The following is a 16,943-nucleotide window of genomic DNA, read 5'->3' as shown; positions in this document are numbered from 1 at the left end:
CAAATTTTTTATGACATAATCACCATAGTAGCTAATTATTTTCCTTATAGTGTTGTAAACACGTTGATCCTGTATTCAGCCAAATTAAGAACAGAAGCATGGATCCTCTTCAGGACATCAGTTCCATTTCTGAATTCCACTCCTTCTTTAACAAATGGTAAACACCACAGCGTGCACTCTTGAGTTATGGATGCACGCGGGAGGTTGCTAAGCACGAAAGTAGCGTAAGAGTCGCTCGAGGCGATAGCCGAGAGCGACTCTAGCTTCTTGAGTGCTTAGCAAACCTCCCAAGTGCATCCATAACTCAACAGTGTACGCTGTGGTGTTTACCATTTGTTTTATAACATAACATTATCACATTGTAGCTAAAGAGTTCCCTTTTATCTAACAAATCTTACGTGACCAGAAAAAAACAAGCGCGCGCGGAAAAATAATCTTTGCATTTGCTCACGTCAGCAGCGTACACCCATGGGCAAATGGGGGACGCTAAATTGACCAATCAGAACGCGCGCTTTACTTTGGTTATGTTATAAAGAAATGTTGAATACGACTCCATTAGAAAGTTAAGTTCATCATCATCCAGGTAATCTACTCTGTGAGGAGAGACACAAGTACATGATTCATCATCCAACCAGAGGTTTGATTTGATTACCTGGATGATGATGAACTTAACTTTCTAATGGAGTCTTATTCAACATTTCTAGAAGGAGTGGAATTCAGAAATGGAACTGTCATTTTTTACCGTTATGCCAGCGTGGAATTCTGCAGTGAGCGGTATGGCTCCCTTGACTCAAGAAGAGAGCGTTCTTCCTATGTCATTGCAGCTTGGGTTGGAGTTGGTGGCCAAATAGATACTGACACAGCAGATGCAAGGCCTGCAGTTGTCCGGTACTACATGAAACGATATTTGCATCCATGGTCAGTGGAAAACCCTTGTCATGGCCTATGTTTCATGGTTTCAGAAGCACCCAGACAGACGTAAGCGCCAGAGTGGAACCACAGAAATTTGATGTAAGGACATTTTTGAACCACTAGGACCTGCATCGTACCTTCCTGTTCAAAGAATTCAATGCAAATTTTTTGGAACTGTGAAAACATAGAAGAGAGAAAATGTTCTCTTTGTATTACCACTTGAAAGAAAAATTTACTAGTAATTAGAATTGAGTTTTTAGTGTGTTGCTACTGACAACTACTGTATTTTACCATGAAACTCAGAAAACCTTGAACTCCAGAAATGCAATGTTACTGTGTTGCAACATCATAAACAAGGAAACAAAACCACAAACAGAACAGTAATTAGTTTTTGGTTTGAGTTTTGCTTGCATGTCCTGAACTTTCTTTTGACTGGTCACAAAACAATCAACAATTTTTGAAATATTTCAGGCATTCACAGTTTTCTGAGTTTAGCTGTAAGAACCACGATTGCTGAAAATGTGTCTGAAAATGTGCATGTGTGGTTCCAGAAAATACCCATACCTCCCCCAAGGATGGTTCTTCTGTTCAGACCCTCCCACCCCTCTTGAATTTTCAGTTTTACTTCATACGATCCCTTAAGAATTTTGGCTTTCGAGACCCCTCCCTCTCATCATTTCCAATAACTATCCTTTTGGTAAGTATGGGTATTTTCTGGAACCACATGAGAAATACAAGTCTGTTTTGTTTTTTGATCGAACGAACAACGATATAGTAAAGGCCGCTTGCAAGTGTCCTGCGGGGTAAGTACTAGTAAGAATTTTTTTATGATTTCAAGATAAAACTTGACACTTGGGAGCCTGAAATACCTCGTCTATAATGGATGGGTTATTCTCTTTCCAAAAGTACAGTAGTATTATTAGCTTTTCTTGCCTTTAAATGGTGCAAGTTTGGCTTGGCCCAAAGAATATCTCTTTTCAGAACTTAGGTTGCTGTATTTCGATGTCTTCTTCACAAGATTACTTCATAAGTAACATCAGCTGTATAGGATGTAGAAGGCACAGAATCGTTGTTTGTATCAATCAAAGGACCGGCTTTAGATCGTTTGAGAAGAACGAAGCAACGCAGGACAAGATCTTCTTTTTTCCGCCTGTTGGCTCGCCAAAATTCCTCAAGATCGCTTTCAGCTCTTCTACTTTGAGTTTTTTTAAATCGTTTGTAGATTTGAAATGATTTAGATTGCTAAAATTATCACTTGAAGTCATGTGTGAAGTGGTAAACAACAGTTTTCTAGGAAAACTACACGAAGAACGTTGTGTTAGCCTCAATCTGACGACTCGGCCAGCCGTGAAGCAGACTGTGACCGAATTGTGGCGGGAATTCAAAATTGAGTATTGCTTGATTACAGTGATTCATTGTCATCAATTTTTTGCAGTACACATATTGATCATATATAATCATACTTAAATATTTTCAGCTACTACTGCTGGTGATAAAATACAGGTTTTTTCATTGTCAATTTGTCGTCGCTTTCTGATATTAATCAATTAACTGCCATCGGTTAGTATCAATTATCAGTTTCATTGATTGGTCATCACCAGGTGCAGCACAATGTGGGAAGCAACATACATATTTCCTGAGAATTATGGATTCTCTTTGGAAAAAAACATTTGCATTACAGTATTTTCTGATATTTTAAAATTACTATTCAAATTAATGGCAACATCCTCCAAATATTTAATCAGACAATTCTGACCTAAGTATTTCATTATATAATCATGGATTATTTTCTTGTTTTGCCAGCTACAAGCTGCTGGATTGTAATGACATTAGGGTGACATTGGCAGGAATATTCACTTGAAGCTTGTTTTTACTTACTTTCATTATAAAGAGTATTTTACTGAATTGTTCCACTGTTCCACTGAATTGTTCCACAAATGTTACATCAGATTTGTCTTATATTTCTCTTCTAGCCAAATACAGTCAAATGCATAATTTCTTCCAGCGTTTTCACCTGTTTTCATCTTTTGCTATAGAATGTGTCTTCACTTTCGGTATTAAAGTGAAATTCCATAAATTTGGTAATTGCGGAATTGAAATGTTTTATACTGAATTAAGTCATGTTTCCACGATCCTAAATATCCTAACTGATCCAACAGTATTGCAATAGCCCAAATAGTTTTTGTTCACCTGCATACATTAATATAACGGAAAGTAGAAATAAACAGATTCTGTACTTTATTATTGTTATTGGGGGAGATGAGCACGTGACGGATGGTAAGATATCAACTTTCTATCATAACAAGCCCTTATTCTTGGAAACAATCGCTTCAAACACTGCTAAGTGAGTGCTTAACACAGCATTTTTGTTTCACCTGGTATATAAATATAGTAGCATTTTTTCTTCAAGAGGGCATGGGAAGTTCTTTGCTATGGGAAGTTCTTTGATAAAATTTGTTTTGGTGGCTTGGACTGCGCTGTTGATTCATTTTACGTATGGCAAAGGTAAGGTGTTAACTTGACTCAATTTTATTGCCTAGACTCATCTTTCACATGTCCAATCTCATTTCACATATGTCTGGCGAAGTTATTTGTAGTTTAAACTTAATTTTCGAAACGGTGGCCTTACAAACTTCCGAGTATATACGAGTTGAGTTAATCATGTGTTATCAAGAAAAATTGCAAAGCCTTAAGAAATTCACTCTCTTTGATTGGTTAAAGATGGAACTTTTCCGAGCCCGTTTTTTGCCTTTAGATAAAATTTGTCGCATCTCATTCAGAAAACTTTAAAATAAGTAACAAATTAAACAAACCCGACAAGTTAGGATTAGCAACTGATGTAACTTAAGATTGAATTCATGCCGATAACTTCAGACGCTAATTTCTAAAACTTCGTTTGCAGTTCGACACAACAAATTCTAATCGCATCACAGAGAGACAGATTTTTGCCGCTCTTTACCGACTTTCGAAAACTGTTTTTGCACATGACGCAGGGCCAAAGGCAGAATATAGAATAGATAGAATTTTCAGTGTCATGCATTAGTTAGGCTGGAACATAGCATACCCATCATAAGTTGCTAATCAGCGACGATTTCTGATTAAGGGGAAGTACTATAACCAGTATTGAGGACAAGTTTTGAAGAGGACACCTTCAAATTTTAAAATCAACCCTAATGTAAATTTTCCTGTTAAATTTACGCGGGTGATTTCGATGAATGCAAACGTTCATTACTTTATTTATGAAAGTGAAGCGTCACGCTTGTCGAGATCTGCCTTTCATTCAAAGACTTGTGTCATAAAATTAAACTTCTTTCTTTAATTTTCTCTATCCTCAACATTCAATTTTTCAATACAGGAAAAAGTGTAAATTACTTACTTGACTTGTTCATCGGGTCACGCAAAGGAAACTGTGACGTTTAACGGGTAGTATTAATTTTGTCAATAATTAGTAGCCATTATAGGCAAAACCGATAATTTGACAATTCCTTACTTGAGAGAATTGTAAAGTTTGACGTATTTTAAACTTTTCTTTTGTTTATAACAGTAAAAGTCGGAAGATTTTACCTCCCACGTCATGTGAAAAACATCTTGAACCCGAATATCAATCCATTACCTGATGCCGGACGACAATGGCTGTTTTAAATGTAAATCAACATTGATTTCCTCTTTTTCAAGACAATCGTCGAGGAAAACTTTGAATGCAAATGTATTCCCCTCAAAAACTCTCAATATTAGAAAACAAAGATATACTTAAAGAGAGTCAATGGTATACTTTTCATGACAGATTTTGACCTGTTTCTTTCATCTTAGAGTATTTCACTCAAGACGCTTTTTAAACAGCAGGTGATCGACGTTTTATCGCCATTAGTAAGGTCTTCTAATCGTTCCGTTGGTCCCGTTTTCTTCTACCATGGGTCACATATCCCCTACTTTTACATAACCAGTTTCCCAAAAATTCATCCAAGGGTCGGATTTTAAAAATAATTTCAATGTGTTGTTATTAGGAAGTTTAGGCTGTCGCGACGGCGAAACCGAAAAGGCAAATAAAAACAACAACATATAATTGTCTTTAGAACATAGCTAGCAGAACCGCGCAATCAAATTCAATATTTGTAAGCGTGCTCAAAATCCCGATAGTGCACGCTGCCAGCGTCAGCAAATCGCCTCGCCAGAAATTTTTTTTCCGCGCGAGCGGCCGATTGTTAGCGCGGGAAAAATAATATATTTCGCGACAATAATGGATACAAACAGAAACTCGGCCTACTAGTCCGAAAACGAAGACAATGTTTCGACCTTTTCCCTTGGGCTAGAGTTCTTAAATGAGGCAGAAAAAGAGAAAAACAAAGGAAAAGGAGACTCGGCATCAGCGCCGTCACGATTCGCTTCAACTGATATTGTTGTCCATTTTTCCCGTCGGATTTGATGCACAATTCTACCGGCTATGTTCTAAAACAATTGGTTCATGCTTTCAGCTGTGCACGATCGAGTTATGGAGCACGTGGGAAGTTTGGAGAGCACTCAAGAAGCTAGAGTTGCCCTCGGCTATCGCCTCGGGCAACTCTTACGCTTCTTTCGTGCTCTCCAAACTTCCCGCGTGCTCCATAACTCGATAGTGCACGCTAAAGCATGAACCAATTGTTAATTAGAACTTTGTATTAGCAAGTTCGCTGAAGGCAGCGACGAGAGCCAAATCGAACATAACTACCAGTAATAGATCTCTACTCTGTTCTGCTTTTATGCGTTGGCTTGTTTTGGGTTTTTTCGGTGATTCTTTGAAATAATCTTCTCGGCAAAAATAAAGAAGGCAGCCCAGTGCTTCTTTTTTCTTATTCATATGTAAATTGAGGTTTCATTTTCTTGCTTTGCAAACAATGACTGCGAAATTGAGAATTTAAAACGAACTTACCCAGTGGTAGTTTTCCTTAGATCTCAAACTTTTCGCCAGGAGGGTCGCTCTCCCGCCGAAATATAGGCAAAATCAGAATTTCCTTTCAGCCTGACGAGAAAAAGATGTTTTCTGATTATAATTCAATGGCTTTATTTCAGAACGAGAACGCACCATGCTGTTTCCCGATAGTTTCTTTTTTGCTGAAAGGCGTTTTGTAAACCACACCATCAATACAAAAAATCATGTGTGCTCCTTGCACGAGTCATCTTGCGATTCTGCACGCTTGGTGCAAAAACGACCTCTCAGGATAAAGGCAAGGAAGGGTCAGAAATGTTGTCCACGTTTGATTTTACGAGTTTATTGCCTTCTCGAAATAAATATGAAAACTATGCGCGTGTGAATCATTCCTATTTTATCATTATTTTTTAAGTTTTCTTGCTTGTAATAAAATTTGTCTTAGGAACTGAAGACAGAACTTCAAATAGTTGCGTTCTCTAGTTATTGTGATACGGGTTTAAGTGTTTATGCTTTTCATTACTCGTGAAAATACGAAATTAAAACACCGTGAACTGCTGGTTTTTTACTTTTCGCGATAAGTGAACCTTCTTTCGTGATGCGTTACTTCTACTTTCTTGCAAGGAACAGTTAAATCACTAATATCCTAATCTGTTTTCTGCAATCCAAGTTAAGGGATATTGTAAAACTACCTTGCCGTCACATAAGGGCAGAGAGAAAGCCCTTTCTACGATGTTCAGTACACAGCACCTGCACGAAAAAACTCTCCTCTCGGGTACAGATTTCTCTCGCTAGTGGTCTATCGTAAATCATTTGCATAAATATTAGGGACCAGTGTCAGCGATTATAATGATGAATAGCCGAGTGATAAAAGTAGTTCCCTAAGGATAATTTTGCATCTCCTTCTGGAGGGGATGCTTTCAGGCTTTTCTGACACCTTTATAGATCCGATTTGTGAGAGTAAAGTGCCTCGCTCAAGTTCGAAACACAACGACCCAGCTCACCAATTGGTCGAGGAAAGACATAAGATCCGAAGAGGACTCTGTCTAACTGGATAGACCATCGTTGAAAAAAGTAAGGGAAAAAAATTCGCCTCAGAAATTTGGTTTTCCATTTCCTCCCAATTCTTCCAAGATGCCAAAAAATTTACGTCGTCTTTCCTTATCAGACCTACTTTCCAGATATCAAATATTTAGGGAACTTCGATTGAAGCATTGTTAACAACTGTATGTATTTTTTCTCTTGGAAACCATTAGCCAGCAGTCTTGATACTTGTTTTGTGCGCATTAACCTCAGCACTAGAGATTCCATTTTTCTAGCAAAAAATGAAGGCATCTCCTTTAATTTCCAATATTGTAGTTGTGCGAAAGCCACAAAGAGCTGCATGACCAGCTTGTTACAATAAATATTCAAAGCAATACTTTATCTCAAAGAGATGCTACTTTTGAAAACTTACGATCTGTCTTTGACTAAATTCCTTGATCAGTTTTCCAGAAAAAGGTAGTCAGCAATTGTTTCTCATCAAAAAAGATATTTTCTATTTCAAGTTTTTAAAACCTTTGCTTGAATTCCTGCTCGCATACGTAAGTTTTAGGGAAAGCGTTTGTGACGTATTTAACATGATGATAAAAGCAGAACATGCGTTTCCAATCACATCTTATGAATTAAGTATAATCATGCTTTCTGTTAAAAGCAGGAAAATATGGAATAAACAATCTAAGTACCTGATCATTGTCAGGAGAGATTTACATCATATGCCCAGCGCTGTCTACTTTACAGCCTAGGAAATATAGCTGAGCTTAATTACCGGTTGCACAGACTGCCTTCGTAATTCCTCTAGAAAATTTACATCAACTATACAAAATAAAACAGGAAACGTTCTTTTTTCTAAATTTGAACGTAACATTCACTTCTGTTTTATTATAGTATGACTTTAAATCAAATTTCCCTCTGTAAACTTTGAACTGTTAGTTTGCGCGTATGCAGTTAAAGTATATCATTTAATTTGAGCTCAGGTTGATGAATTTTAAAATTTGCACCTTGAGAATGCTTAACTGAAGAACGCACGGCTGCCAAAAATAGATTTTTCAAGTGTCCTCAAAGTGCCAGCTTTAAGACTATGAAAAGACCTTGCAGAAAGCAAACTAATAAATTTAAGACCACTCAAAGAGCACAATTTAGATCTTCTGAAATTTGCATTTTCGCAATTTTAAAAGGGGCTCATGTTACCCGGTCTTAATGGGGTTATCTGTTAGCCGTAGACAACAAAAACAGTTTAGCTCTGATGCGTACAATTTAACAGATGGTGTCAGGTGACCTGGATCTTCTGCTTGTGCTACAAAGTTTGAACCGTGATTGAAAGGAGACTTTTACCTCAGAAACTGAAGTATTGTTCGTTACAAATGAATGAAGGCTGATAGTTTCTAAAGAAACTGTTTGGGGCTGCGTCGGTGAGGGTAACGAAATAATTTGAATATATCAACAAAGTTGAAATGATAAATTGGCCACCGTTACGATTACAAAAGCTGACGTTTCGAGCGTTAGCCCTTCGTTAGACCTTTCGCTCCGACGAAGGGCTAACGCTCGAAACGTCAGCTTTTATAATCGTAACGGTGGCCAATTTACCATTTCAACTTTGTTGATATGTTCAAATTATATTGTTCGTTACACCGAGGACTTCGTTATAAAGGGATTCGTTAAATCGAGGTTCCATTGCACTCTCTTGTATAACTATCTTCCATACGAGATGTTTCGTGTATTTTTTTTAATTAACGTGGCTGTTTAGGTTTTTTTCACCTGGATCATACCAGAACCTACTTGAATTTATAACACTCAAATTTTAAGCCAATCATTACCAACACTAGAAACAAAATCGCATAAAAAATGCATGTCCTCTGACTTTATGAAAATAGCTCTCCGTAAGACCCTATAGAGTCTATGTATAACTCTCAAAAACAACAAACAAACCTCAGCAGCTTTTCAGAAATCACCAGCTATGTCTTCACAGACTGAATTAGTTTTCACACACTAGGAACAAAATCGCATAAAAAATGCATGTCCTCTGACTTTATGAAAATAACTCTCCGTAAGACCCTATAGAGTCTATGTATAACTCTCAAAAACAACAAACAAACCTCAGCAGCTTTTCAGAAATCCCCAGCTATGTCTTCACAGACTGAATTAGTTTTCGACACGGTGTTTTCAAAGAAATTTTATTTCCTACTCCTCTTGTTATCTTTCTTGATAATAGAAGTTGGTAAGTGAAAGTTTTCGTTCGTTTGAGCAGAGTTTAATTGTAATTGTCCACCTTAGGTTTTTCTTCCCTGATCGTCACTTCATTGCCCAGATTCAAAGCTTTTATTCTTAAGGAGGCTTTAGACAATCCAGCCTGAGTCTGATCTACACCCATTTAGGATCATTTTTGAAGAATATTGATTTCACAGCAACAGTCCTTTGACATGCTGACCTCTAGTCCATAATGATATCACACGGCCTCACACCTTAGCGTTGTCGAATGGAAATCATTCGTAAAAGCTGTTAGATCAAACAGACCCCTGGTTATTTCAACTGCTTCTGACTCGGATAGTATAACTTTTTTCCCTATGTTGTCTTCCTTCCATAAGGCCATTTTGGATGGGTTATGTTCACCATGCCAGCATATGCACCAGAGGATTTATTATAATTCACACTGTTATCATTATTATTATTATATATATTATTATATATATTATATATATATTATTATAATATATATCTCTAAGAGATGTTATTGGTACGGGTGCTTTCGCAAAAGGCTATAGTTCAGAGTGAGTAGGGGATTCGTCTGAAAAAGCCATGGAGAAACTTTAAAAAAACTGAAAAAAAGTAATGTAGTCACCAACTGAAGGTAATCAGAAAGCCCCCTCTCCTAAAAAATATTTGAGGGTTTCTCAGGGTTTGAAGGAAGAAAATATTAATGCCAGCATGTTGCTCTCTATACACTTAACCATTTACCGCCTGTTCAAGCGATTTTAACAGGTAAAAGCCACCAAAAATGCTTTGAAATCCTCTTTGAGAGAAATGTTATGTTAATAAGTTGCAATGTCAATGATGAATTATTAATCTGTTACCAGTGAAACGTTAAATGTGGACCTAGACGTATCAAAAATGTTTCCTCGAAATATACGTTTTATCACGACTTCCCCCAAAAAGACAAAATACTGCAGATGTTTTTTGACGTAGATCAAATTTTTCCATATAAAAATGAATTGGCTCTTTACTTATTTTAAAAGATGTCGAGTTATGAGCTGTAAAAGTAAACTCGAAGGGTGCTAATCAGATTATCTTCAATTTGTCATAGATAGCTGTCGTAAACTGGAATTTACATCTCGCTTTGCTTTTCCTGGGAAAAGGCTCATTAACCATTTAATACGAACTGTAGAAACCCTCGAACCAGACTTCTGCTCAGCTCTATGCTACATGGAACCCAGCTGTGTCAGCTATAACGAAGTAGAGATCAGCGGCTCCCCGTCAGTTACTAAATGCGACCTGAATAATTCCACACACACTGAACATCCTCAAGATCTCAAGCCCTGGGCGAACTACAACTACAGAGGAACAACGGTCAGTGCATTCTTAACCCATATATCCTTTTCAATTATGTAATAAATGTTCCTTTTTTATAGCTCTTTGATGAAATCTCCGCTTAAGAAGCCAATCACATGGCGGTTCGTCGGTTGGCTGTTTTGCTGAACTCATCCTGTAATACGAACTATACAATCCTTCGCACAAGGCTTATGCTCCACTTTAAGTTACATGGAACCCGAGAGGATTAGCGGCTCTCCGTAAATCTCCAACTGCGAGTTTTAAAATGCCACACACACTGAGCATCCGCAGTATCTCAAGCCCTAGGCAAACTATAACTATGGAGGAACAGTGGTTGGTGCATTCTTAAGCAAGTGATGCTTCCCTTTTCTTCAATTTCCTTTTTTGCAGCTAGTTGATTAAGTCATTGACGTTAGACGTTTTTTAGCAGTTAGTCTTTTTCCTGTAAACTCTATAGATTACATTTCAAATGCAGTTTCTAGCTATCGTTATCATTTGCTACTCTCATTCGCATATTTCTGCTCTCAACCTCTGTTACCACACTTTTAGAACACTTGTGGACAAACTCCATGCCAACACAATGGGACCTGTCAGACTGGATTTACAGATAAAGGCTATAGATGCGTTTGTCCAACAGGATACGAGGGCGCCATTTGTGAGAAAAGAAACGGTAGGTAAAGAGCTTTTTATCGATAAAATACTTTAAATACATTTTGTTTATCTATCGATGAATCCATCCCCCATCCATTTGTCCCTTTTACCCCTCTCTGCCCCCATGTACTGTGAGTCTTTGTCTTTCTTTTCTGTCCCAGCGGTAGGCTATCAAGCCACTTAACTAGCGATCCTATTCGTCTGTTTTTGTGTAAGAAACCAAGAGGCTCATCAAATTTACTGATACTTTTCCCAGCCATAAAATGGATACAGATGACGCCGTCCACAGTTTGCTTTGGAGCCAAAGATAATTCGTATGGTATCTTCAGAACTGCCGTTGCAGGTAACATCATTACATTCAAATTAACATACCAACATGGTCATGTGACCTGTCATGCACCAGACCCAAGCTATCAGTCAAACTGGGGATGCCTTTGGCCTCCTCTCATTCCCAACCAAATGGCCACGTTGATAACTGACAAAAATCGTAATCTTCTTCTGCCGACCAATGACTACCGGACAGATTATAGGGGCTGTACATTTTACAACCTGCCTTGGACCACAACTGAATCACCAGAACTTCTCTTCGATAACTTTTCTTCCCCGCTGACGGTGGAATCGAACCAAGAATTCCAAATCTGGTTCAGTGAGGACTTGTTTAGATGGGGCGATTCCGATAACGGATTGGAACGGACATGTGTTGCAGTATACGGTCTGTACGTTTGAATAGCGGTAATCGCATAACCAATTGCTGTTTCGTGCACTTTCGCAAAGGTTTATATTTATATAAAACAGAGGTTTTATATAAGTTGCTTCCGTTTCGCAAAGGTTTATATTTCAAAGCAAGTAGGGGACTCGTCTTTTGAAAAAGCCACGAAGTCCAATTTTTCGGGAATTTTTGATGGTTAATTTAGGGTTTGAAGGAAGGAAATACTAGTGTCACTGTATGCATGTGAAGTCACCGAAAAATTCTGTGAATCAAATGCTTTACCAAAAGGTCTAAATTCTAGCACCTGCCAAGCATTGTGTTTTGTTCTCAGGAGAGAAAAATAATTCTCGCCGGATCTCTTGATCTCCGGCAAGTACGGTCAGGTTATGAATTAGTATCGGCAAGCTGCCAAGAAGGTCTGTTTGTGACTAATTCCGAAAAGAACTGGTATCCAATACAGGGATATTACCAGTACTCCTGAAAATTGGATTAAATCCAGCAAGGTGGGCATAATGCTTAGTAGTAAGCTCACTTAAACTTATCTCAAGATTTTCACCATGCGTACGCGACAACTAGAGACTAAAGGCAATTCCGTCGGTTTTGGGTCTTGTTGTACCAGGTAGTATTTCGAACGGCAACTTTTTCCCCGTTCGTAAAGAGTGAATCACGTCCAGAGCTAATTGAGGGAGGAAGGCCTTTGGCCTAAGCCTTGGACATGCTTAAATCACTAAAAAGCTATTAATTCTACAAACATTATCTTAAACGAAAGTCTGTTTACCAAGAATTCCAAACGATAGTGATGGACAACCACTGCCCTGATTGTAACTGTCTGTTTCCTTTTTTTAACTTGTTTGGTGTGAAAGACCCTGTCCCTGACGGGCTCCATTCACGTGTTGTTTATAAGTTTGTATGTGCTGGCTGTAATGCCTATTACGTCGGTGAAACCTGCCGGCATTTTTCCACACGTGTCAGAGAGCACTTAGTCAGTGGCAAGCCTCTCACATTTTCAGGCATCTGAAAGATTCTCCATATTCGTGCTTTATGTTCAGCAGATAACTTCCATGTTTTAGATCACGCCTCTACCGGCTTCCAACTTAAGATAAAAGAGGCTATTCATATTCAAATAGAACAACCATCCCTGAATCAGCAATTACAACATGTAAATCTAAAACTATCCTTTTAATTCTCACACTTTCATGCTTTACCTCCTTTCTTGTTATCACTATTTATCATAATTAGGAATGCTCCTCTTACTAGTTAATTCAACTTCCAACGCTTTGTACAGCAATTAACTGAACATGACAGATGGTCCTATCGAAACATGTATTACAGACTTAAACAAAGACTTATTAGAGTGGATGTAAGCTATTAAAATTGGTGCCTATCACGTAGATGATGTCCTCGGATATATCTCAGTTTTAATCGGAGAATAGTCAGTCATGTGATCTTTTTTGACCAATCGCGCATGGGAAAAATATTTGATGGATCATAATACATTTGCGCGTTATTTGCACTCTACTTTGTGCATTTGGATAATAATTCATGACATCCGAAAAAACCGAATTCAACAATTGGGTTATTATAAATTTTTCAAGCAATCTGCAAAAGAGGACCCTTCTCTCTGAGTTTGCAAAAGTTTGAGAACAATAAACGGACGGGGGGGTTGGAAACTAGGGAGACTTTGAACTCGACCTGATAACTGCAATATCCACTGCAAATGTTTGCAGCAGATATATGATTGAGTTCTCTCGACCTATTAAACTTTTGATAGTAATTCTAATGTGTAATAAACGTATTTTTAACCTCAGAGAACTCTCCTCTCATTTATAATACTCTCCTTGGCTTACGAATGAAGAAAAACGATCTGTTGGAAAGTTAGCAACATCATGGATAGAGAAGAACACATAATCCAAAGCCTTCCTATATATCTTTAAACAAAAATGAAAAAATTAAAAGAAATCATAGCAAACAAATATCTATGTACGTTTAAAAAAGTGGGCGAGCTTATTTTAATTTTTTCGAATGCTTGATAGAGCTTTGTGCCTCACGTAGTGTTTACAAGACGAAATGTTAATGATAGCTTACAAAATTAATGCATAGATCCCGCGTGCTATGCGTATTTTATTTACTTTGTTATCCTTTTCGTTTATATAATTACTACTTTCAATACCATTATTTTGTCAGAGCAATGCTAGTATTGTGATAAAAATAGCTATTTCGGTATGTGAGTATGTAAAGGGTGTCCCTTAACAATGTGTTTTGCGTGAGAGATGCCGGTATGTCTGCAAGTGAATGTAAGTAGACTAGTTGTACGTGCATATCAGATATTAGAGTCTTAGCACGATAAACTAGACTGTTTTTTAATTTAGGCTCATTGTGTAAGTTTTAGTATTTGTAAGCACTGTAAATAAAAACTACATAAAAATAAATTCAAAAACCTTATGGATAGATAACTGTGCCAAAACTCCAGAAGATTAATGGATGAAGAGGTGTTTAAAGAACTATCACAGCTTTCAAGTTTCGGGAAAAAAACAGCAAAAAGAATAAGACTCTTTGGGAAACTTTTTGACAAATATTAGTTTCAAAATACTTCCGTTCAGATATTGATAATCTCCAGTTCATAAAAGATAGTGTCTGTTGATCCGGGAGTTATTAATAACAGTAATTCAGCTGAGTGGAGTGCAGTTGGGTCTGAAATCATCCACGTGATTTCAGATTCAAAAGAGTGCGCAGTGCGAGTTTGATTTGAAATCATGAGTATGATTTCAGACCAAAATCTCACGACACGAAGTTCAATTACCACTGTTACATAGTATGAGTTTTTTTTTAGTCGGTACAACTTTTTTTTCGGTTACAATGTATATATGAAGTTCATATATTTTGAACTGCGGTATTAGATACGTGTGATGCATGATCCTCGCAGTAGAGAGCGCTAACTTTTTTTTTATTCAGTATATTGAGCTGGTTTGTAGTAAAGTTGAAAAAGTTGTCTCTCATTTTCCAGCAGTTCGACTGATTCCTTAAAACAAGCTTTAATTTGATTAGCTGATGTCTATTTGGCTGGAAAAAAGATGCGATTTAGAGCATAAAATGGTGCGATTTGTAAATATATCACACCGGTGAGAGCCACTCATATTGCAAGGATCACAAGTGATTTCTAAATGGATGTAATAAATCTATCTATTTTTTAAGAATTTTGGTTCTTTTTACCAAGATGGAAACCTTAATTCAATATTTGTAGGACTTTTAGTATTTATTCTTATCGAAAATTGGAAGATATCAGTTCACCTCTACTTAAATCCAGATAGAAAAAGTTGTTCTTACGATTTCATTGCTCACAAATTTAATTTAAGCTATATAAATGTGTTTGCCATACTTTGCGACGAAGAAGTATTTCGCTTAACTGGTATGTAGTAAATACAGACGCTAGCTTGTTATGGAATGTCACTCCTTATTGTGAGACATACGAGGTAAAATGCAATTCTGGCGTCTAGGAAGTCGAATTGTCTTGACTCTCCTCAGAATAGAGACATAAAACAAAGGCGGTGGCCATTTTCTCGCGAATTAGGGGAGTTTTACAGGATGTATGAGCAGCTGCTATGAAAGTAGATTAGATGTGGTAAACAGATTATCAAAAATGATTATTGATTCTTGACAGGTGTCAGGGTCGGGAAGAATAATTCCGGTTTCGTCATCATCTCTTTCTTCTTTCCAACAGGGTTAGGACGTTTCCTTTCATCTAAAAAATGTCCCCTTATATAAATGCTGATGATGATATCTAAAAAATGTCCCTTTTCTGAAAGAGATTCAATCCCCTGCACAACCTTAAATCAAGGGTTTTAAAAGAATTTTACACTTGACAGCACTATCCACATCCTTACTAAAGAGGTGTATGGGTTTATTTTCAAGCCGAGACGTTCATGCGAGTTTACAAGGATAATTATGACTCAACATACAAAGGCAGACGTTCGCTGCCCAGGGAATTAAGGGAGTTAGTGTGTCTTAGTAGTGTGTCTTTATTGTTCAAAAGATAAAATTACATATCTTATGTTACATCTAATACAGGAAGTACACTTTCACAAAGCTACATTATACTTAAAAACAATTCTATTAAAAAATGTATTCTTAAAACGGTTTGTGCGAATAGCGGGCATGACAGGGGATTTATTTCTCAAATTATACCTCGTGATCTTGGTCTCAGGGAAGTAGGCTCTAAGAGGATGGCTCAGGATAGTTGAAACCTTGCGACAAATTTTGTGATCTTGCGTTTTAAGTAAGTCACCTATCACTACTTTCTTAGATATGTATTTACGTTTAAAACAACGATCTAAAAACTGCTGGGCTATAGTTAGCTCTGACTCAGAGGCCCCATGCACAGATAGAGCATAAGTGATATTAGGTAGGACAATGGAATTAAATAAAACATCTACTTCTGCTTGGCTACATCCTTCCTTGCGGAGGCATCTGATAACGTATAACCCTTTATTAGCTTTACCTAACTTTTCTTTTAGGTGAGTACTGAATTTGCAGTTCGGCTGAAACGTGAGACCAAGAATGGTTATTGTACTAGTCTGAGGTATGCCAAAAATACTTTTGTAGGCCTCGGCAGTGTGACCTTTTTTATACATAATAAGCTCTTTACATTTAGTAGAATTTGAATTCATTCTATTTTGGCTTGCCCACTGTAAAAACTGATTTATTAAGTCTACAGAGTGATCTTTATAATAATATACCGGAGCAATAATCGTACAGTCATCAGCGTATTTGAAACCAAGTGTCTCGTTCCCTAATTTAATTTCCAGATCGTTAAGAAATATATTGAACAAATAAGGTCCTGAAACACTACCCTGGGTTGTGCCCTTGTTAACTGTTTTCCAATTACAGACATGATTCCCGAAAATAACTCTTTGTTTTCTATCTCGCAAGAAACCTAACCACCAGTTTATGATATACGGGTTAAGTGGTAGACTCTTAAGTTTCTCAGCAAGGAGTTGATGGCTCACAGAGTCAAAGGCCTTACTGAAATCCATCGCGAACATCCGCACTGCCTTGCACTTGGGATCATCAAGAAACTTGCAGATCTTATTCTGTATAAGTAGCAGAGCATCTGTGCAGCTCCCTCCTTCTCTATACGCGAATTGACTATTCAACAGCTGTTCTTCTACCGGCCTTTGGGCGTGAATC

General features: G+C 37.5%; 1 protein-coding gene across 3 annotated transcripts; it reads left to right on the top strand.

The window, feature by feature from the left end:
* Positions 1 to 3,217: 3,217 nt before the first annotated feature.
* On the top strand, positions 3,218 to 16,508 carry LOC148738332 (uncharacterized). 3 transcript variants are annotated; one of them, XM_088750867.1, is made up of 5 exons: positions 8,893 to 9,071; positions 10,155 to 10,417; positions 10,949 to 11,069; positions 11,307 to 11,393; positions 13,568 to 16,508. In XM_088750867.1, exons 1-5 carry the CDS (start codon positions 8,978 to 8,980, stop codon positions 13,636 to 13,638), a joined length of 636 nt encoding a protein of 211 aa, XP_088606993.1. In that variant the 5' UTR covers positions 8,893 to 8,977; the 3' UTR covers positions 13,639 to 16,508. The 3 variants fall into 3 exon arrangements, with proteins under 3 accessions (XP_088606992.1, XP_088606993.1, XP_088606991.1); XM_088750866.1 differs by lacking the exon at positions 8,893 to 9,071 and adding an exon at positions 3,218 to 3,417 and having other exon boundaries at positions 11,307 to 16,508; XM_088750865.1 differs by having other exon boundaries at positions 11,307 to 16,508.
* The last annotated feature ends 435 nt before the right edge of the window (positions 16,509 to 16,943 follow it).

This window comes from Stylophora pistillata, chromosome 2 (assembly GCF_964205215.1).
Source record: "Stylophora pistillata chromosome 2, jaStyPist1.2, whole genome shotgun sequence".
NCBI classification, from domain to species: domain Eukaryota; kingdom Metazoa; phylum Cnidaria; class Anthozoa; order Scleractinia; family Pocilloporidae; genus Stylophora; species Stylophora pistillata.
The sequence above is the reverse complement of the archived record's forward strand: the minus strand, read 5'-3'. Positions and strand labels throughout refer to the sequence as shown.